This window comes from Mobula hypostoma, chromosome 12 (genome assembly GCF_963921235.1).
Source record: "Mobula hypostoma chromosome 12, sMobHyp1.1, whole genome shotgun sequence".
In the NCBI taxonomy this organism is placed as follows: domain Eukaryota; kingdom Metazoa; phylum Chordata; class Chondrichthyes; order Myliobatiformes; family Myliobatidae; genus Mobula; species Mobula hypostoma.
The window spans coordinates 33,455,083-33,476,922 of NC_086108.1; the positions used below are offsets into that span (position 1 = coordinate 33,455,083).

At 40.4% G+C, this 21,840-nt stretch overlaps 1 protein-coding gene across 5 annotated transcripts; it reads left to right on the forward strand.

Annotated features, from left to right (window-relative positions):
* Positions 1-2,908: 2,908 nt before the first annotated feature.
* LOC134355131 (leucine-rich repeat-containing protein 52-like) lies at positions 2,909-20,221 on the forward strand. 5 transcript variants are annotated; one of them, XM_063064900.1, is made up of 4 exons: positions 2,909-2,963; positions 4,756-4,987; positions 15,999-16,899; positions 18,750-20,221. In XM_063064900.1, the coding sequence occupies exons 3-4, from the start codon at positions 16,275-16,277 to the stop codon at positions 19,106-19,108; spliced, it is 984 nt and encodes a 327-aa protein (XP_062920970.1). In that variant the 5' UTR covers positions 2,909-2,963; positions 4,756-4,987; positions 15,999-16,274; the 3' UTR covers positions 19,109-20,221. The 5 variants fall into 5 exon arrangements, with proteins under 5 accessions (XP_062920970.1, XP_062920969.1, XP_062920972.1 ...); XM_063064899.1 differs by lacking the exon at positions 2,909-2,963 and adding an exon at positions 4,146-4,257; XM_063064902.1 differs by lacking the exon at positions 2,909-2,963 and adding an exon at positions 4,146-4,257 and having other exon boundaries at positions 16,004-16,899.
* Positions 20,222-21,840: the final 1,619 nt, after the last annotated feature.

Consider the following 21,840-nt stretch of genomic DNA (forward strand, 5'->3'; position numbering starts at 1 on the left):
ACCTGTCCCACCTCCAACATCTTGATGCACATAACCCATATGATAAGGTGCTGTTGTCTGGCCAATCACTACTACCCTGTCCCTCACAAGAACTGTAGAGTGCACACTCTATTTATACACCATTACTATTTGACTTTTTATTATAATCTGTAAACATAAAATAGACATTTTTGACAAATTTGCTCCTTATTAATAATGATTTGATATGGGATTAGATACTCAGTTAGGCCTCAGCAAAACAGTGTTTTCAATGTGTAGTACAGAAAGACTAGCTTGCAGATACCTGAAATAATTGCCAAAAGAGCTGAATTTGCCTATTTTTTTACTGGAAGCAGTGCTTCTTTGAAAGGGAACTGAATCACAGACAGAAACCTTGGGATTTTTGCATTAAACAACAAAAGCACAGAAATCCTAGAGGTGCTGTCAGTTTTAATACAAAATTCAGATCCATGTCTTGGGCAAGATACCCTGCTTTGGCACTCCCTCAAATCATCAAAATTGGTCTTAATATTCCCAGCTATAGTTGATAAAAACAGAAAAAGTCAGCGACCTGACAGCAGTGAAGATAACCAGAAGACGCAACAGAAATTGGGTTACAAACCAAACATGCAGCGGATTGTGTGAAAAGAAATTAACATTTCACTGCAGAAATGGTAATGTGAAAGCCTGAACTAGTCTGTAAATAGAGTAAGAGTTGCTGTTTCTGTGGTTACTGGCAAAATCATCTGTTGGATTTCAGAGCCACCTAAGGAGCACATGATACAAAATTAGAATTCGCCATTTCTAGAGCAGTACAGAGTATCACCAACAGAAACAGTGATCGGAATGAAAAGGAAGCATGAGGAAGATGAGGACTTCATGAATGAATCTTTTCAATGCTGCATTCAGGGACGGCACTGAATCAAGTGGATGGACACCCTGGTCATCTGTTTCGCAAGAGGGGCCCTGCTCATCTTTAGAGCACATATTTGTCAGAGCTTTTTAGAAATGATTTACAACTTAATCCAAGTGCTACTATCCTTGCTGAAAGCCATGAGGTTCATGGCTATCCAACCGCAGGTATCCTGTAGTCTTTATATGAGGATGAGCTCAAAGCTGAAATGGATGCTGTGATGTCCAACATGGAAGTTGCGTAAGTACACCACTATGGAGCAAAAATTTCAATGTGTCCAAAACACAGCGACTGATGTGGTGGAACTAATTCTGCAGGCACATCGAATGTGATAGAGAATTTCTTCATTGACATTTGCCTTTGCCAAGAACTGGTTTCTGATACAGGTAAAGATTCACATTTTCCAGGGCCCTGTTGCGAGCCTTTATTGCTGGAGGGCAGTGGGTCATGGAAGCAGATTTTGCATTGTAGGTGTGGTCTATACAATGGTCTTATCAGCCACCTTAGAAACTACAGAACCAGGGAAGGAGCAGGTCATCCTTGTTTCCCAGTTTTGGTCTAAGGAAAAGCAGCAGCAACTCCATGGCAAAGCCGGTCTACCACCTGAAGTCACACCATTCTTCTTTATGGGGTATATCTATCGGACATTTGCTAATTGTGAGAGACAATAATCGAGGCTGTTTCTTTTATGAAGGTGATACATTTTTTATTTATACTGCAACTTCATCTAATCATAAACAATATTAGTTCAGTTGCCAAGACCTTTTCTGTGACCTGCATATCAAAACGTCCATTCATCAGAGTACTAAGTAACGGAGTACTAGAGTATTTGCTGACAGATGAACATAGCCTTCTGCTCAGCAGGATACCAGCCCTGGGACACCTACGCTGTGCCGAAGAACTCCCCAGTGGAGCGTTGCCAGCTTCTGCAGATCTTCCAGTTCACTGGCTGGGAAATCTGGGCTGTGAGCTTACACTAGATAAGCATAGCTGCCTCATTGAAATGAGTGAGAGAAATCGGCTGTCGGCAGGCAGGTAAAATGAAGCTTTTCAGATGATTTAATTGTTAGCTTAAATGTTTTCAACTGGTTTAAGTGCATGTGTTTTGGTTTATTAAAATTATTTTAATTTTTTAAAAACCAGTTGAAAGTGATTTTGAACACTTGTGAATGCTAATTCAATTGCTGTGACAGTTTTAACAGTGATGGGCCAGGAAGAGGGTGGGAGGGACCTTCCACTGGCTGTCCAAGCCCATTCTATCAACGCAGTTGGTCAATGATGCCAGCAGATCTCTGTACTGCTGTAGCCCTTGTAGAGCAGAGTCTGTCAACGACCGGCCCCTGGGTACATGAAGAGAAGAACTGTGGCGCAGGGGGGAATGATCAGTGACTTTGGACAGTGGATGATCTGCCAAAGTTCTGATGGTGTCTCAACTCAAGCAATACAAATTCTGACATTTGTTTTTATGAAGAAATTTTAACCATTTATTCTGAAAATTTCCAGTTCAAATCACAGCCTAGTGTAATGCAAAAGGTGGGTATTGCAACAGAATTCAAAACTGGAGCAAATACTGCACACAGCAGCCACTGGCCATGGTGTGTTTGATTTGCTGATGTACTCACTGTGCTGAATTGGACTTAAAGAACAAATAAAGGAGATGTTGTTTAATTGTGTAAGATCAGGACGAGAAACAGCATAACACGGAGGATATTCCCAGTGCGAGAAATTTTGGGCTATAACCTTTAAGTGGCTATAACGAATCGCGATGCTCTCTGACCCCCAACTCCCGGAGTTTGTTGCTGTTTCACAGCTCAACGTGAATTAATTTGATGTCATCAAGCCTGTTTGTGGATAGACAACCAACACTTCTAGTTACTGTAGAGACAGTGCAGATTATTCAGCTAGACTACGGTGGTATTTTAAATCATTGAAAGCTTATGAATAAAGAACGTTCTGTTTGAGCAATAAAAGATGGAGACTAAAATCACACAATTCTTGGTGTGTGTAAAAGAAAGCAAGCAATCAAAGCTGGCAGCTGTGCTCAATCAGATTAATGGCATCTACTGAGAATGTAAGCACTTAGGTGAATGGAACATGTGAAAAAGAGAGTCGGGAGCACGGTAGGAAAGGGGAGAGGGAGCAGGTGGGAAGGAGAGAGGAATATGGAGTGAGGGAAGATGAAGCTGAAGGGAAGGAAAATGGGGGAGGAAGATGGAAATTGGAAGTGAACCAGGGGAGGGGGAGTGATGAAGCGATGAGGGATAAAGGAGGTGGGGCAGAAAGGGGGAGAGGGAGAGTGGGGAGAGAAAGAAGGGAGGGGGAGGAGGAAAGAGGAGAAGAGAGGGACATTGGTGTAGGAAGAATGGTGGTGTGGGAAGAAGGGATGGTGAGGTGGGATGAGTGTGAGGTAGGTGGAATGGCAGAGTAGGAGGCAAGCAGAGTGGAAGAGAGATGGGGAAGGGGAAGAGGAAGAAAAGGGGGAGGGGAAGGAAAGAGAGAGGGAAGAGGCAGAGATGTGGGAGGGAGAGAGATTAATGGAGGGAGAAGAGAGGTGAAGACAGAGAGATGGAGAATGGATAGAAAAAGAGGAAGGATAGAGAGGGGGAGGATAAAGAGTTGGAGAAGGAGGGGAGAGAGAGGAAAAGAGAGAGGGAGGAGAGTGGAGGGGGAAGAAGAGACTATTTAATGCTTAGACAGTAACAATATTAAATGTTTGCTATTTTCTCACTGTGATATTATGATAGAATATCTTCTGTTCCCCCAATGCCCAGAGAATATGTTTGTTTAAGCATTACCCTGAGGATTTACTTGCATTTGTCTGCAGTGGACCTAACCCATTGGAAGTGTCTCTTGTTTGATTTTGCTTGTTATTTGGGATGTCAGATCTGACCATCTATGGAATGTTTCTTTACACAGCAAATAGTCAGGGCTTCTAATGCACCAGGGGCAGTAGAGGAAACAGATAACGTTGTTCCTTTCAAAAGGGAACTGGATGGCTTTCTGAAAGAAAAACGCTTGAATGCATACAGAAGTAAAATTAGCTGGAATGCTCAGACACAAATTCAGTATTGACTCAATGGGTGGAAACGTGACTCAGAGACCCTTTAAGCCCTCACAGAGCCCAATGGCCCAAGGGAACCGAAGGGAAGATGCCTAAAATAGCCTGTTTGGGGCTGAATAGCGGTGCAACCCCAACCAGTTTACAATTCGTCCTTGTAGTGATTGAAGTTAAAAGTCAAATTGTTCTTGGAGCTGGAACTGGGGTTAGGCATTGATGAAATATATAGTAGCATTTCCTTAATTTACACTGCATAAGAGTTGAGGTCACTGAAAGCTGTGAGAACAGCTTACAGTTCAAGACTCAGGTAAAAAATATTTACTGATAAATTTCACTGTTATTCTGTCTGAAGCTTCACCATCGTCTGATAGCTGCAATTGCTGTAAGCCATAAAATATTTTGGGCTCAGCCTACATGCAGGAATCATTACATTGTTCATGAAAAAAAACACAGAATTGTGAAGAGCACCTCATGGAACATACAGAACCCTTTTCTGCACACAGGAGATCGAGAACAATCTTTGTTTTATGAATATTGTTGTGAGGGTTATTTGCTTTTCTCCTTCTACAGAAGTCTATGTTGCATCAATGTGATTCTGTTCCATAACTCACTCCCTTTGTATACTTGTGAATGTGGCTTTACATAAAAATGTGGACTAACAACGTGTCAGTGGCAGTAATAATTTAAGTTAGGCACCACCCCATCAGTATGTTTCCAGTAGAACTCAAGCTTTATAAAGGCACCCTCCTCTTTTTTTTTTAACGTGTGTAACGATAATTCTTGTTTCACTTTTACTTGCACCTAGCTAAACTGTTGGAAGAGAGATAGCTGCTCTGAAGACTCGACAGTAATCCAATCACTCATATGAGAACATGTGGTTTCAGTTCCAATGCTATAAAGTTGGATTTCCCGAATGGACAGATTCTCGGAGGTGCTGACTGTATCTATTTTAATTGGTTTAACTTAATGGCAATGCTAAGATAACACCGAATGTAAACCTCAAGACCAAAAGGAGAACATTGGTGACTCTTCTGCAGGTAAGATTTATAATATTGTCTTTAATTCATCTAATAGTTCACAATCCAAAAATTTGCTAGAACAGATTACAATTGTAGTGAGAAAATCATCTTTCAACTAGAGGTACTGGAGTAGCTGTCTTCATGTTCAGTAGTTGGATTTTTAGGAAGGTCTTGCAAGTAAGACGCAGATATCAGACTCAAGAAATGACTAGGCTGATCTCATTTTATTAAAATACTAACATTCAAACTAGCTTAATAATGTTCAAACAGTAACTGAGCTCCAGCCTACTGTCATCTCAGAAAGAGGATAAAAGCTCAAAAGGGAGGATCCCATTCAAACGAGAAAGATTCTTATAATAATAAAGCGGTATGACTCTAGGAATAACTGAGCACAGTGCTACATAGTAAGTGACAAATGCACTTTTATCACAGTTACTTAAGTCTGGTCAAGTGTTAACCTGAAGCCCATTCTAACCTTCTGTAGGAACTTAAAAGGTCCACAAGAGCGCTGGAAGAGCAAGTGAGTTCTCCTCAGAGTACAGCAAAAAAAAACCCTCTCAAATTCTTACAAAATGGAAGGACACTTAATTATGTTAGTTAAGGAACACCAGTATCGTACTTTTTACGAGAATGTGAGAGCCTTTTGCTGAAGTGCCTGGGGAAAGCTTCTTTACTGGAAAAACAGGAAGTGAACACACGGTTGTACAGAGATAAATCCTGCTGTATCACCCTGTGGCAATGAGCTGCCAATTTTGAAAAAGCACTGACTTTCTACTTGTGCAGACTATTTACTGTGGTATCCATAGTGAAGTCCGATTGTAATCACCTTTCATGAAAAACACGGAATGCCAAGGGTTTGATTACCTCAAGTAAGTACAGGCACATAACATCAGATATACAACATTGACAATTAAAGCATAAATTAACGATATAAATTTTTAAAAATACAAGAAAGGACACAATTAGAATAAAAAATTCAGAGTCTGTTTTAGTACAAAGTGGTCATTGTTGCTAAACTGAGTTTTATCAATAGTGATTAGGTTTGTATATAGTGATGCAATATTAGCTCTGACCACACTCTAACATTGGACTCCTCATGGAGTTCATAATGAGAGGCTGAGGAATGGAAAGACAGTATCAGAGATGGTAACAAGATGGATTGCTATACAAGCATACCCGGGACACTAATCCCTTTAGGGAAAGACGTCTGCTAACTTGACCCGGTTTAGCTTATTTGTAATGTATTTACCCACAAATGCCAAATCAGTTTAGGGGCAATGAGGGACAGAAATAAATTCTGGCCTTGAAGTCACTAACCATTTCATTAAAAAATGCAGAAATGGTTTGCAGTGTAAATTTTAGGCTTTGGCACTATTTCTTATTTGGTAACCTCAACTCATGTGGAATATGATACCAGAGTAACATAAAATGGATGTTCAGTCTCAAGGCCACAAAAATTCAATCCAGTTTAAAGTCAAGCACTTCCAAAACACTCAGCATCTTGAACAGGCAAGAACAGCGATGTTCCACTGAAATACAGAAGCTGTTTATGATGCTATATAGCCCTGAATGGGATATTTTATCAGCAGGATTGTGCCTTCCCTACTTAAAGATAGGAGAATTTCACCCATGTACTAGAAGAGACATGAATTGACGGAGTAAGCTCATTTGTCACAAAGTAGATAATGCCAAGGTGCTACATCCATATTATTCATTACCTAGTCATAGGCTTGTTCAAAAAAGTTTTGGTGTCAAAAGCAAATAAATATGTGAGGAGATTATTCAAGCTTCTTTAACCAACCCCCATAAAATTCACATTTTTCATTTGATGTCAGCTGACATTTTCTTTCAAGTGTATATCACAATTGGAAGTATATTCTAGGTGAGCAGTATGGGAGTACAGGAGCAGTACCACCTCTGATCATGACTAAATTGGCCCAGTAGATTAACATCCTCAAAGACCATATTAAGATCATAAGATATAGGAGCAGAATTAGGCCATTTGGCCCATCAAGTTTGCTCTGCCACATCATCATGGCTGATACAATTTTCCTCTCAGCCCCAACCTCCTGCCTTCTCCCCGTATCCCTTCATGCCCTGACCAATCAAGCATTTATCAACCCCTGCCCTAAGTATACATAAAGACTTGGCCTCTACAGCCACCTTTGCCAATGAATTCCACATTTTCATCACCCTCAGGCTAAAGAAACTCCTCTGCATCTCTATTGTAAAAGGACGCCACTCTATTCTGAGGCAGTGTCCTCTGGTCTCAGACTCTCCCACCATAGGAAACTATCCACATTCACTCTATCAAGGCCTTTCACATTTTGATAGGTTTCAATGAGGTCACCCCTCATTCTTCTGAATTCTGGGGAATACAGGCCCAGAGCTATCAAACGCTCTTCATCTGACAAGCCCTTCAAATTAAAGTTCAGAGGATTCTGACAAAACTTACTCCATTCAGGTCAACTTAGAAAGAGTCATGCTTTGCTGATCATAAAAGCATGAGATCTGTTATCACCGCCACTCTACTAAAGGTGAATTATTGGTTGACATTTCAAAAAAGGTTCCTTTTTCTTCCAATAACATTTTAAGGCAAATTGGTTCATATTTGTCATATGTACTGAGGTCCAGTGAAAAACTTGTCTTGCATACTGTCCATGCAGATCAATAGATTAAAACAGTGCATTGAGACAATATAAAGAAAAGCAACAACAGAATGCACAATAATTTGCTATACTTACAGAGAAAGCGCAGTCAGGCAGACAGTAAGGGGCAATAGATTGTGAGGTCTGATTAAAACCTTTGTAAATCACAATTATAATTGCAGAGGAGAACAGGAAGAAGACTGGGAGAAAAATAATTGATCAAAGATTAAATGGCTAGAGGGATTAAATGTCTTTCTGTGGCAATGGATCGTGTGTTGTCTTCCAGTTTTCAAGGTCACTGAATACCTGCAGACCATCTGGAAAATGTAAGGTGAAGAACCAGAAGTTGTGGCTCATTTTGCCCTGAGATTAGGGAGAGAGGGAAGAGGATGATAAACATGATTTTGCAGGCAATAATCTCAGGATTATTGCCCATGTTACATATGTCTATAGAAATTAGAGTATAGAGCAGGTAAATGTGTGGCTGGAGAGATAGTGTAACAGAGGGAGCGACCTGTTTCTGGGGTAGTGGTAATTGGACAATTCGGATAGGTCATATCTGCAGAGCCAGCACTGACATCCCTGAGGGAGGGATTTTCTTGTTCAGGAGGGGAGGTCTCAATCAGCTTGACAAAGGAATGGGAACCTTGAAATCTGGAAGGATGGAAATGAACAGGGAGGTGAAGATTGACTGTAATGAGACAGCAATAGTAAAGTCAAAGAGTAAAGCATGGGGAGGGAGTGAAAATACAAAAAAAATCTAGTGATGGAATTAAATGCACTGCATCTGAATGCTCACAACATTCACAACAAGGCAAATTAAATTCAAATAATTCCCTAAAGCATAGGAGGCTATTTGTCACTGAGATTTGCCAAATCTCAGAGCATCTCCATCAATGCCATTCCCTCACTTATTTTCTGTGCCCTGTTTTCTCTTATATGTTTTTCATCAACACTGCGATTCATCCATCAGTCATCCAATCATGGGAGTTTACAGCAGTCAATGAACACATCAAGCTGCACATTATTAGGATGCCGGGTAAACTCAGGCATTGTGGAGAAACCCCATACAGATGGAAGTACAAGCACTACACAGACATGGAGGCTAAGATCAAGCCTGGATCATCGAAGCACATTATGCCACACATAATTAACATGAAAATGCAAGTAAATGTGTATGATCAAATTGCCATTAAGGATGGAGGATGATTAAAGCTGGGAATTAAATATTCCATGGTATTCAACATTTATGACATGCAAACAAAATGGTAAGCTCCACCCACAAAATGTTGGAGGAACTCTGCAGGTTAGGGAGCATCCATGGAAAAGAGTAAACAGTTGACTTTCTGGGCCAAGAGCTTTTGTTAGGACTAGAAAGGAAGGGGTGGGGGAGACCCCAGAATAAAAAGGTGGGAGGAGGGGAAGGAGGATAGCTAGGTGGTGATAGGTGGAGCCAGGTGGGTAGGAAAGGTCAAAGGCTGGATAGCAAGGAACTGATAGGAGAGGAGAGTGGAAACAAAATGGTATGCAATATCAATATTAACAAGGGAGGAGATCTAAGCAGTGGTGAGAAATTATCTTGATTTGACAGATCATGATGTAGAACTAGAAATAAATTAGAGTTGAGCTAGGTAAATAACAAAGAGTAGAAACTATTGGTAGAAATTAATTATAGGTGACCAATTAGTATTCGCAATATTGGACACAACATAAAGTAGGAAAGTAGATGTGCGTGTATGGAGGAAATTAGTGGACATTTTAACATACGGACAGACTGGGGGAAGCGAGATTGCTGTGATAAACTAAAAGAGGGATTTGTGGAATATATTTCAGACACCTTTGCAAATTAATATGATGTGGAACCAACTAGTGGAAAGGCTATTTAGATCTTGTTTTATGCAAAGAGAAATGGTTAATTAATAACTTTGATATCCTGGACATTTGGGAAAGAGGGATCTAATATGATAGAATTTAATATTCAGTTTGAAAATGTTGCGTTTCAATATGAATGTGATGTCGATGTCAATAGTGACAGGACATTCAGCAGTTAGCGGGACAGACTGTGCAGAATAGTTGCCATGGTCGAGAGTGCCTGTGAGTAGCTGCAGAACAGTCTGAAGGGGGAGGGTGAGCAGCAGGATGTCATGGTGCACATTGGCACCAATGACATAGGTTATAGGGTGGAAGAGGTCATACAGCACAGAAACAGGCCCTTCAACCCATCTAGTCCATGCCAGATTATTATTCTGCCTAATTCCATTGACCTGCACCTGACCATAGCCCTCACATACATGTATAGTACTTACCCAAACTTTAGTTAAATAGTGAAATTGAACCCGCATCCAACAGTTCTGCAGGCAGCTCTTTCTACGCTTGCACCATCCTCTGGGTGAAGAAGTTGACCCTTATGTAACCCTTAACTATTTCACCCTTCACCATGACCTCCAGTTCTAATCTCACCCAAGCCTATCTATACCTCATATCTCTGTCAAACTTCCCTTCATTCTCCCACACTCCTTGAATAAAGTCCTATCCTATTCAATCTTTCCCTAAAACTCAGGTCATCAAATCCTGGCAACACCTTTGTAAATTTTCTCTGTACTCTTTCAATCTTATTGATATGGTTCCTGTAGTTAGGTGACCAGCGCTGCACCCAATATTCCAATTTAGGCTTCACCAACATCTTGTACAACTTCAACTGTGGTGCTCAATACTTTGATTTGTGAAGGCCAATATGCCAAAAGTTCTCTTTGTGACCATGTCCATCTGTGATGCCACTTTCACAGATCCCACTGCAAGCTTTGATAGCCTTTCTCGCTGTCCACTACGTCCCCAGTTGTGGTGTCATCCGCAAATTTGCTGATCCAGCTGACCACATTTTCGTCCAGATCATTGATATAGGTGACAAACAATGGACCCAGTATTGATCCCTGCACACCAATAGCCACAGGCCTGCAGTCAGAAAGACAGCCATCCACCACCACTCTCTGGATCCTCCCACAAAGTCAAAGTCAAATCCTAAATTGGATTTAAATCCTACCTCATCTTGAATGTCAAACGACTGAACCTTTTGGAGCAACACCCCATGCAGGACCTTGTCAAAGCCTTTGCTGAAGCAGACAGCATCCACACCCTTTCCTTTATCAATTTTCTTGGTAACCTTGAAAAACTCAAAATGTTTGAATGATCCTAGATCGTTTTATAAAGGTTAGGTTAGCCATGACCTACCACACACAAAGCCATGTTGCCTATCCCTAATCAGGCCCTGTCTATCTAAATATATATATATTTGGTTCCTTAGAATACTTTCCAAGAATTTACCCACAACTGATGTCAGATTCATTGGCCTGTAATTTCCCAATTTATTCTTAGAGCATATTTTAAGCAACAGAACAACAGTAGCTATCCTCCAATCCCCTGGCACGTCTGCCATGGCAAAGGACATTTTAAGTATATCTGCTAGGGCTCCTGCAATTTCTACCCCAGCCTCCCACAAGCTCCAAGGGGACACCATGTCAGGCCTTGAGGATTTATCTGTCCTAATTTGCCTCAAGACAGCAAGCGCCTCCTCCTCTGTAATCCAAATAAGTCCATGTCCTTACTGCTGCTTTGCTCAGTTCTATAGGCTCTGTGTCCATCTTCTGAGCAAATACGGATACAGAAAAAAAGCCATTTAAGGTCTCCCCCACCTCTTTCAACACAACACATAGATGATCAAGCTGATGATCAAGAGGACTTGTTATCCTTTTGATCTTAATGTATCTGTAAAAGCCCTTGGGATTCTCCTTCACCTTGTCTGCTAGAGCAACCTCACACCTTTTTTGCCCTCCTGATTTCCCTCTTAAGTGTTCCCTTGCATTTTGTAGACTTCTCAAGTGTCTCATTTGTTGCTTACACCAACTATGCACCTCCTTCCTTTTAACCAGGGCCTCAATATCTCTCAAAAACCAAGTCAACCATTTATTCATCTTCATAGATACTGCTTGACCTGCAGAGTTCCTCCAGTATTTTGTGCGTGCGTTTCCCTAAAACGGCTAGCATTGCCTCTTATCTTGACAAGAACGTGCAAACACTGTACTTCCAAAATTTCCGTTTTGAAGGCTTCCTACTAACCAAGCGTGTCTTTGTTAGGAAACAATCTATCCCAATCTGCACTTACCAGATTGTTTCTGACGCCATCAAAATTGGCCTTCCTCCAATCTAGAATCTCAATCCAAGGACCAGATCTATCCTTCTCTCTAATTAATTTGAAACTAATGGAATTATGATCACTAGCTCCAAACTGTTCCCATATTCACACTCTCTCTTTCTCTAATAGGACATCCAGTATTGCACTCTCTCTGGTTGGAACCTCTATGTATAGGTTACGGAAATTTTCATGGACACATTTGACAAACTATTCCATACCGCCCTTTTGCAATATGGGTATCCCAGTCAATATGTGGAAAGTTAAAATCACCTACCTTCACAACTTTATGTTTCTTGCAACAGTCCGTTATCCCTACAAATTTCCTTCTCTAAATCCCACTGACTGTTGGGTGGGCTATGATATAATCTCATTAACATTGTCATCCTTATCATATTCCTCAGTCCCACACATATAACCTAAGTAGATAAGCCCTCCTGTCTGCCCTGTCTGAGCACTGTCATGACATTTTCCCTGACTAGTGATGCCACCTCTTTCCCCTTTAATCCCTCCTGTTCTATCGAGCGTAAAACAATGGAACCCTGGAACATTGAGCTGCCAGTCCTGCCCCTCCTCCAACCAAGTCTCAATAATGGTTGTAATGTCATAATTCCACATGCTAATCCATGCTCTAAGCGTGTCTGCCTTACCTACAATACTTCATTCATTGAAATAGATAAACTGAGAATATTATTCACACCATGTTCAACCTTTCAATTCCTGCTTTGTAACTTAAAGACATCTTTCCCTACAACTCCCCCACTAATTGTCCTGGCATTCTAGTCCATCACCCCCCAAAACTCTAAGTTTAAGCCCCTGGAGCAGTGCTAGCAACTTTCCTGTGAGGACATTAGTCCCCCTTCCAGTTCAGGTGCAAACCATCTTTCCTTTACAGGTCCCACCTTCCCTGGAAGACAGTGCAATTATCCAAAAACCTGAAGCCCTCCCGCTTGCATCATCTCCTTACCCATGTGTTAAACTGTATTATCAACCTATTCCTGGCCTCTCTAGCACATGCCAATCCTGCGATCATAACCCTGGATGTCCTGCCCTTAACTTAGCACCTAACTCCATGAATTCACTTTGCAGGACCTCATTACCCTTCCTACCCATGTTGTTGGGCCAATGTGGACCACATCTTCTGGCTGCTCAGCCTCCTACTTAGGAATGCTATTGATCTGATCTGAGATGTCCCTGACCCTTGCACCTGATTCTTGACTGGAAGGGCGTCAAAGGTTATAGGGAGAAGGCAGGAGAATGGTGTTGAGATAAATCAGGCATGACTAAATGGCAAAGCAGACTCAATGGTACTAACAGACTAAATCTGCTCCTGTGTCTTGTGGTTTAACTGCAGGGAGACCAATATCCTGCCCAGGAGGTTCACTAGTGCTTCTCAGGAGGGTTTAAATGAGTTTGGCAGTGGGGTGGGAACCAAAGCACCCACCAGAGAGTGGATTGAGAGGAAAGTAGATGTCATGATCAGTAAGATTAGGCAGGATTAAAGTAATAGATACAATGGTCTGGAGCATTTTAGGTAAGGGTGATGAACTTCGTAAGGAGCAGTACATGAACTACAGTGCTGTGGCCATAACAGAGACTTCGTTGAAAGAAGGACAGGAATAGATGTTTAATGTTCCAGGGTTTCCATGGTTTAGAAAGGATAGAAAAGAAGGTAAAAAATGTGTGTGTGTGGGAGAATTGTGCTATTAATCAGGGACAATATCACAGCTGCACTCAGGGGTCATAATGGGGGGGCTCACCCATTGAGTTGATATGAGTATAATTCAAAGATAAGAAAGTTGCAATCAATTTGAGGGGACTGTATTACAGACCCTTCAATAGCCACTGGGACATTGAGGGAAAGTTATGTAAGCAGATTTGGAAAAGGTGTGAAAACAAAACTGTTGTTATGGTTGGTGACTTCAACTTCCCTAACATACACTGGGACCTCCTTAATGCAGGAGGTTTAGATGGGGTAGAGTTTGTTAGCTCCATCCAAAAGGGTTTCTTAAATCAATATGTAGATAGTCCAACAAGAGGAGGGGCCATACTGGACCTGGTATTGGTTAATGAGCCTGGCCAGATGACTGGCCTTTCAATGGGAGAACGGTGAGGGAATAGTGATTCACATCTCTTTACCTTTTAATATAGGTACAGGTAAGGATAAGTACGGACTTTGTGGGAGAACATTAAATTGGAGTAGGGTGAAATATGGGAGTACTAGGCATGAACTAGGGTGAGTAAATTGGGAACAGCTTGGATGTTGAATGAGGTGGTGAATTTAAAGAAAAGAAAGGAAAGGTAAGTTATAAGAAGATAAAATCACATCGGGTCCTTGAGAATTATAAAAATGCCAGAAAAGATCTCAAGAAGGACTTAGGAAAGACAGGAATGGCTATGAAAACTCATTGGCAAATAGGATTAAAGTGAATCTGAAGGCATTCTATACACACATCTAGAGCAAAAGGACATCTAAGGAACAGGTTAGAAAACACAAGGACAAGGAGGATACATACAGTATGTTTGAAGGTGGAGAAATAGGAGTTTGTAGAGTTAGTGGGTGCTCTGGTAATCATCTTCCAAAGTTCTACAGATTCTGGAATGTGCCTGTGGATTAGAGGGTAGCAAATATGAACTCACTAGTTAGAACAGGGGGTGAGACAGAAATCAGGCAACCAGTGACCTGTCGACCTAATGTCAATGGTAAGGAAATTGCTGGACTCTAACAAAAGATGCCACATGGATCATTCTGAAGAATAGTAGGGTTGAGTTGAGCCAATATGGATTATAGAAAGAAATTAAGCTGGCATCTCATAGTCTCTATTTCTCACGTGCTTGTTCCATTGCCACTCCTCATACAAAATAAGATACATAGTTTTCTTTCTGAAAAAGTGGAATTTCTCAGGGTGACTGAATGAGCTGAGCAACAGGACTTTGCTCCTGAGTGAAAAGAAAAATGACATGACCTATTTCCTGGCGAGGTTGTTGCACAATAAATGGAAAGTGATCAGACTCCCAGTTTCTGACTTTTCTTGACGTTTAAATGGAGAGAGGCAATGATGTCAAATTTCATGTCCCATTCCAAATTAAAGAAACTAATGTGTCCCCTTCCCTCTGATAGCTGATGACCAGTTGAGGTGTAGCTCCAAAGATCTCCAACATTTCCTATACATTCTTCAGTTGTTGACTATTGGTGGAGAAAAGGTAAAATTATTACAACTGGACCCAAACTTTCCCTCCCTTGAAATTCACAGATTTCAGCAGCAATGCTGGATATCTACCAGGAGTGAAATCACATCAGATACTTTGGATTTATGATCTTTCAAGCTCTTTAAATTCTCTAGTGTTCTTTTTCTGATTGTAATTAAATTAATCAAACTCATGCCCCTACCATTGGACGTTGACTGAAAGGGCTGATAACGGAACTGAACTGAACCCCCAACTCTGTTGAGTAATTGGGTTCAACACTGGTTAGTCATGATCTAACTGAATGATGAAAGGTTTTAGGGTTTCAAGGTACTTTCTACCTACCTTAAACAACAGTCAGTTTAAAAAGTAGGCAAGTTTCTGGTAAGTATTTAATTATAAATATTATCTTGAAAATTTAGCGGCTTTTCCCAACAATTTCTGACTGATTTGAATAGCTAAAGGCTTCCTGGGATATCAAAGCTAGGAATTGAGTAAAAGAATATTTGTGTTTGAAGCTTGCACAATGCAACTCCTAGAAGCATGGTTGTCATTTCTTACATAAGGGTTGGGTGGTGTGCGCCACGTTAATACCGAGCCTCATAACCAGTCCTTAATATTTCATATGTCGGTGATGTTTGGTTTGGCTTTCACTGGTGTGAAATGTCATCTTCTTACCTGAAACCTCAAAATACAAACAATGTGCACTTGTTAAAGCATTCGTGGCCGAACGAAATTCCACTTTAATGGATTTATTAAAAGTGACGCTGAAACGAAAAGCGACACATAAAACAATCTGTACCCGTTAATAATTTACCCGTTATATTTAGTGGACTGGTTAAAGGATTATGATAGCGCAGGTAGGCATTTAAGCACATAGTAAATAAATAATCCATAATCTAAAAATAGCGCACGCTAAGGAAATGGAAGTGTCTTCTGGGTTGCATGCGGTACAGCTGAGTGGTAACATGCCATCAACTCACCACAGCCTTTATTTCACCGTTCCCAGTTTAGGTTATAACATCTCTCCGGATGTGTCAGCTCCCGAAAACCAGAGCGTACAAAGGGACCAGATGTACAATCAACTGACCAATAAGCAAACTCTCTATGATCTTCATTGTCCTACGCTTTCTGCACCAATTGCACACGGCGTGACTATGGATCGCGATGGCGCTTGATCCTTCAACTTTTCCAAGACCGCAGGCAGACACAACCGAATTTCGCGCGATGGAGATGCTCTGGGTAAAAAGACTTGAATGAAAGAACTTCCCTCGATAACCGGAGTATGGATGTGTCTTTCACTGTAAGGACGTTAAGACTGTTGTGTATTGTTTTTATTGCCAAAGTGTGTCGGGTTGCTGGCTGCCCTCACGGATGCAATTGTAGTCCGTTTCTAGTCAACTGCACGGGGGCCCAACTCCAACAATTTCCAACAGACATCCCACTCAACACCAAGCAACTGATTATTTCCAACAATAACATTTCCAGCCTCCCCGCTGCCCAGCTCAACTATCTGGGCAGCCTGGTGTACCTGGACATCAGTAACAACTCCCTGACTGAGATCTCACAAAGCTCCTTCCTCAACATGCAGATGCTGGTGTACCTGGACCTCAGCCGCAATCACTTGCGGAAGATCGCTCCTTTCACTTTCAAATATCTGCCCAACTTAGTAGTGCTGAAAGTGAGCAGCAACAATGAGCTGATCTTCTTCGACAAGCGGGCCCTCTCAACAAACTCGAAACTGCAAGAAATTGACATAAGTGGAAATAGTTTAACATTCATTGATGTCAATCTGCTCGCAGCGCTTCCGTACCTGAGGTCTGTGCGTCTTGCTGGAAACCCCTGGACGTGCAACTGTAACACGGAATGCTTAATTAGCTGGATGAGAAGACACAGAAAAATTATTCCAGGTACATTTTCAGCTGTCCTTCACTGCTGGGTGAAATTACATCTATTTAAATTTCAATTATTTCAGAATGCATCGTAGGATATCGGAAATGCGTTCAGATCGTGCTTAAACCCACCTTGAGTTCATTTTAAATTTGTATTCCGGAACGAATGAACATGTAAAGGGTTTGCTCAATCAAAGCCTTCGCCTGTACGTTTCAAATTATTTAGGTTTGCTCTAAATGAAGTTGTTGTGGAGGTGAATATTAGTGAAGTATGTTAACGATAAAACAACATTAAAATATATTAATGATAATTATAACAAACCCCAGCACTACGTCGGCGCCTCTAATCCAGTCAGAATTAAGACGTATTTTAATATCAACTCCAACAACTATTCATCTTTCAGTCATGTTACATGTTAAACACTTGATCACTAGGTAAGGCATATATGCATTATGATCCAAGTTTAAACTTAATACGTGATATGCTGCCCGTCTTGTTTCTTCTTCCATTACTAGTAAATGAGGTTGGGGTCTGGTTTCTCTGATGTCAACGAAAGTTCAGTACCCTGTCAAGGAGCATTCGCTGCATGGATATTAATAAACTATTTTACTGTGCAGAGGGGGAAACATAAGAACAGAGTTTGATTCTGATCTGATGTGCGAACACATTTCTTAACGGGTGGGATTAATTGCAATTTCAATTTGAAATTATATTGTAGTTACAGGATTTAAAGCTTGGGTTAGACCTAATTTAGAACTTCATCACTGGATGTGTGTGTGTGTGTCGGGGAGGGGGGATGTTAGTATCGGAAGGGTCAAATTATGTAGGCAATTTGCTTAGGCTATGCATCTATTCCCTTGATTATAGAGTACAGAATATTACAGTACTGTTGATCAAAGGAATGGATAATGTAGCTGGAGATAAACTGGAAGGCTAGGTCAAGCAATGAGCCATTTAATTAGGCATTGTAGCCACGATGCTGTGCTCCTTCACAGGAAGAGCAGGGATCTAGCTCTGTTTCCTCAGTGAGTTGTTGAAACTAAGACAACCGAAGTTTTCGAAGCAGTTTGCCACATTTTCTCAGCTGAGTGAAATAAATGGAGTGGTCATAGCAGTTACAGTAGCTGTGTTCTAAAGTAAAGACGATTTGGCTTGAAAGGGAATAAATGAATAGTTTGGTGGTGACTCATATGACTTGGAGGGTCTGAGGTGATATTAAATTGCCCAAACAAATTAGGCCGCACTTTATGCTTTAGCCATTTACCTTCAGAAATGACTGTGCAGAGAAGCTGAACTCTAATGCTGTAGTCTTTCAAATGAGACTCATGCCGCAGTCTATGAATGAAGATGGTGAACAAGATTCAATAACCTGCACCAAGATTGCAATAGTGAGACCTTTTGTTGAAACTAATGTTTCTAACATTAACCATAGCATTGTTTGAAGCCATGTGTGGAGCATCCTGGGCACAGTTGCAAAGATCCTAATTGAAGGGTATTTGTGAAGCAGTTAATTTTTCTAACAAATGGGTATTTATATTTTAGTGCTTGTCAGTCTATTGTATGTATGCAATATAACTATACAAAGTTCCAAATCAAATTTATATTGATTCAAATTCTAATTAATATTCTTTTCAATATTTCCAGGTGCAAATCAGGCTTGGTTTTGGATGAAATTTTGAATGTTCTTTGTAGTCACATATTTCATGATATACAACATCTTTACTATTCTTTTGTTTTCCAAAGAAACAAATCAAGACATTTTTGTTCAGTGAAATGTGAATTCAAATCCACCATGTATTAATCTTTGGATCAGATTGAACTGGTTACAAAATCTTCATTTGATGGTTATTGTTTTCATCTTTACCAGATGCTGCTGATGTCACTTGTGAATTTCCAGATTCTTTGCAAGGAATCCTTATCACAGAAGCTGCAGATAAACTTTTCCCACTTTGTCACAGGAAAAGGGAAATTAAATTGAAAGAAATCCTTTACTTTTGCCTCATTGGCCCCGGATTATTTTCTGCGAGCATTGCTCTCAATTTGACTTTCAGTTTATTGATGGTTTATTACAAGAGGATCAAAAAGAAAGATCTGAAACATTATCGCAAACTCCGCAGGGCCATTTCTTGTAAGTATGCCAAGCGGCCTAATGTGATTATTCAAGAAATAAATACCAAAGTCAACACAAATCAGAGCACTGCTGTAGGAACGAAAGTCAAACAATGACTTTACTTCTGAGCTTTTACTGTGAAAAGATGGTCCATATTGTGAGCGTGCTAAAGCAGCACAAAAGATGTTAGTAACAGTTACAGTATTGCCTTAATGCCTACACAATCAGAAAACCACCATAATCAACAGGACTTACAACTGCTATTCTGAAACTTCATTTTGTAGCATGTTTGATCTCAGTGATTTCTGCACATATATTTGTTTCTAAGGAGTATTGGAATACAGAATCATCCAGATTTTATGACTTGAATTTTTGCAAATGAAATTTATTAAGTATAATCTTATTTTATTACTATATTGTTGGATAACTTTAAACATTGGTCAGTCTCGATCATCTCCCCATAAAACAATGGACTGCCACAATAATTCATTTTACACGTAGGGAGCAAATTTGAAATCAGAGCAGAATTAACTGGCGGCAAAAAAAGAAAACGCTTTCTATTTGTGAACAAATTAAGGAGAGTTGGTAAAGTAAAAATGTGTTATTGTATCATTTAAGTTTATTTTCAATGGACACAAGTTTGACCTTCAATAAGATTCTGAAAGATGTTGTCAAGAGAGATTGAGTGCTTCCTCACAGAGCTGGAACTGAATCAAACATCGTCTGATGGAAAGGAAAACCCATTTTAACTTTGGGATAGTTGAATGACACAGCCAGTTCTATTTCAGAGAGATCAATACTGACCATTGTTTGACACAAATGAACAATTTAACTCAGAGAAACTGCAAGGTGAGAGAAATGTCAATTTAATCAAACTAAGAACTTCACCTTAGATTAGGATGTTAAATTATTAGATGCGAGCAGAGAATTTGGTGATACCTGACTTAACGGCACTTCACTTGAATTCAAAAGGCCAAAATTAAAAATGTACCCATGATGCTGTTTACCTTAATGAAGAAGAATATTCTGAAATGTTCTGCATTTTTTAATTTTATTTATATATTTATTTATTTATTATTGCGATACAATACAGGTAGGACCTTCTGGCCCTTTGAGCCACACTGCCCAGCAATCTCTGGATTACTCACACCCTAATCATGGGACAAATTATAATGACCAATTAGCCTACCTGTACTGTAAAGAGTTGTGCTAACCACTACGCTACTGTGTTGCCCTATACTGAAACTGAATACTTTAGAATAATTTTCATGTAGTTGTTAAAAATTCTAGAGAACAAGGACAACATCTAATTAAATGGGACATTTTAAATCCTGTGGCCTGGGGAGTGGCAAGTCAGAGAACTTCTCACACCCTTCCCCTCTGTCTTCACATTGCTGTTTCTTTTTCTGTTTCGGTGTCTCCCTCTGCTTGGATCACTTCTTTTTTGCTTTACTCTATACACCCTAATGCTTCTCTCCCACTCTTCATGATTTATTTCTCTAATCCTTCTTTCCCTTCCAGTAGGATATCGCAAGTATGGAACTGAGCAGCATAGCTATAGGTTACCATCGTGGTAAACAATGGTTGAACTTTGATTGTCAAAGACTCCCTTTCCAAGCCAAACAAGGACTTTAGTTAGAATGTGTAAAATTACAATGAAGTGTGCATGCTGTAAATTTAAAATAAGAATAGAAACAGCTGGAAATACTCAATGGATCAGGCTGCATATCAAATTTCAAAGTCAATTTTATTATGCAAGTACATACTTCCAGTCAAGATGGCGCCTGCATACAATGCTCCCTCGGTCGACATCTTCTGGATAAATCATGAAACTTCTTTTATGCCTTTTGCGTTTGTTTTTCATCTTGGATATGATTCCAGAATGGTTGGAGCCTGTGGTTTGCTGTTTGGAGATTGTTTGGGTGTTCCAGTGCTCTGCATTCTCTGAGACGATTCTGGGAGGCAGAGGCAGTTTGCACAAACCTCATGGTGGCAAGCCGATGTTTGACTCTATTTCTCCAATTAAAGTGACGAGGCAGATAGAAACATCGAGGAAAATGCAGAAGCTTGGAGATCATTTGGGTGCTTCAGCTCTCTGCAGTGTCCAAGATGAATCCTGGAGACAGAGGCAGCGTGTGCAAATGTCATGGCAAGCAGCTGCCAGACAGGATGTATGCCAGTGTTTGACTCCATTTTGCCGATCATGGTGTGCCAATAAAAGCGATGAAGGAGATTGAAACATCAAGGCAAAAGTGGAAGGGGGTATTGGCTGCCTGCCTTTTGATCACTCTATTACGGGACAGGGGAGAGCCCACTGCTGGGACCAGGGAATGTTATCCAGGTTTTCTGACTTTTGGATGTGGACTTAGATTGTAGACTTTCTTTTCGGTCTTATAGTTAATTATATTCTGTGTTTTTTTGCCCAATCTTTCTAATTTTTTTGTGTGGGGGTGGATTTGGAGGTCAATATGCCTGTTTTGTTTTGTTCATTGTTTTTGCTAGTGCAGGGAAGAGGGATTTGGGAGTTGATGTGCCTGTTCCATTTTTATTTGGTTTTTTTTTGCGTGTGGAGGTGGGATTTGGGGATTGATGATAGCGATGCCTTCCTTTTCTTTCTTGGTATCAGAGCTACCTGGAGAAGAAGAATTTCAGAGTTGTATACTTTGATAATAAATGAAACTTTGAACCTTTGGCATGTCATCATACGTATACAACCCTGAGATTCATTTTCCTGTGGGCATATTCAGCAAATCTACAGGGTAGTAACTATAACAGCATCAATGAAAAATTAACCAGAGAGCAAAAAACAACAAACTGTGCCAATGAAAATATAAATAAACAGCAATAA

Excerpts from the sequence above, each read along its gene's own strand:
- LOC134355131 (XM_063064900.1), top strand. The coding sequence starts at position 16,275 with ATGGATGTGTCTTTCACTGTAAGGACGTTAAGACTGTTGTGTATTGTT. Across the intron at positions 16,900-18,749 it reads ACACAGAAAAATTATTCCAG|ATGCTGCTGATGTCACTTGT; the intron begins GTACATTTTCAG and ends CATCTTTACCAG.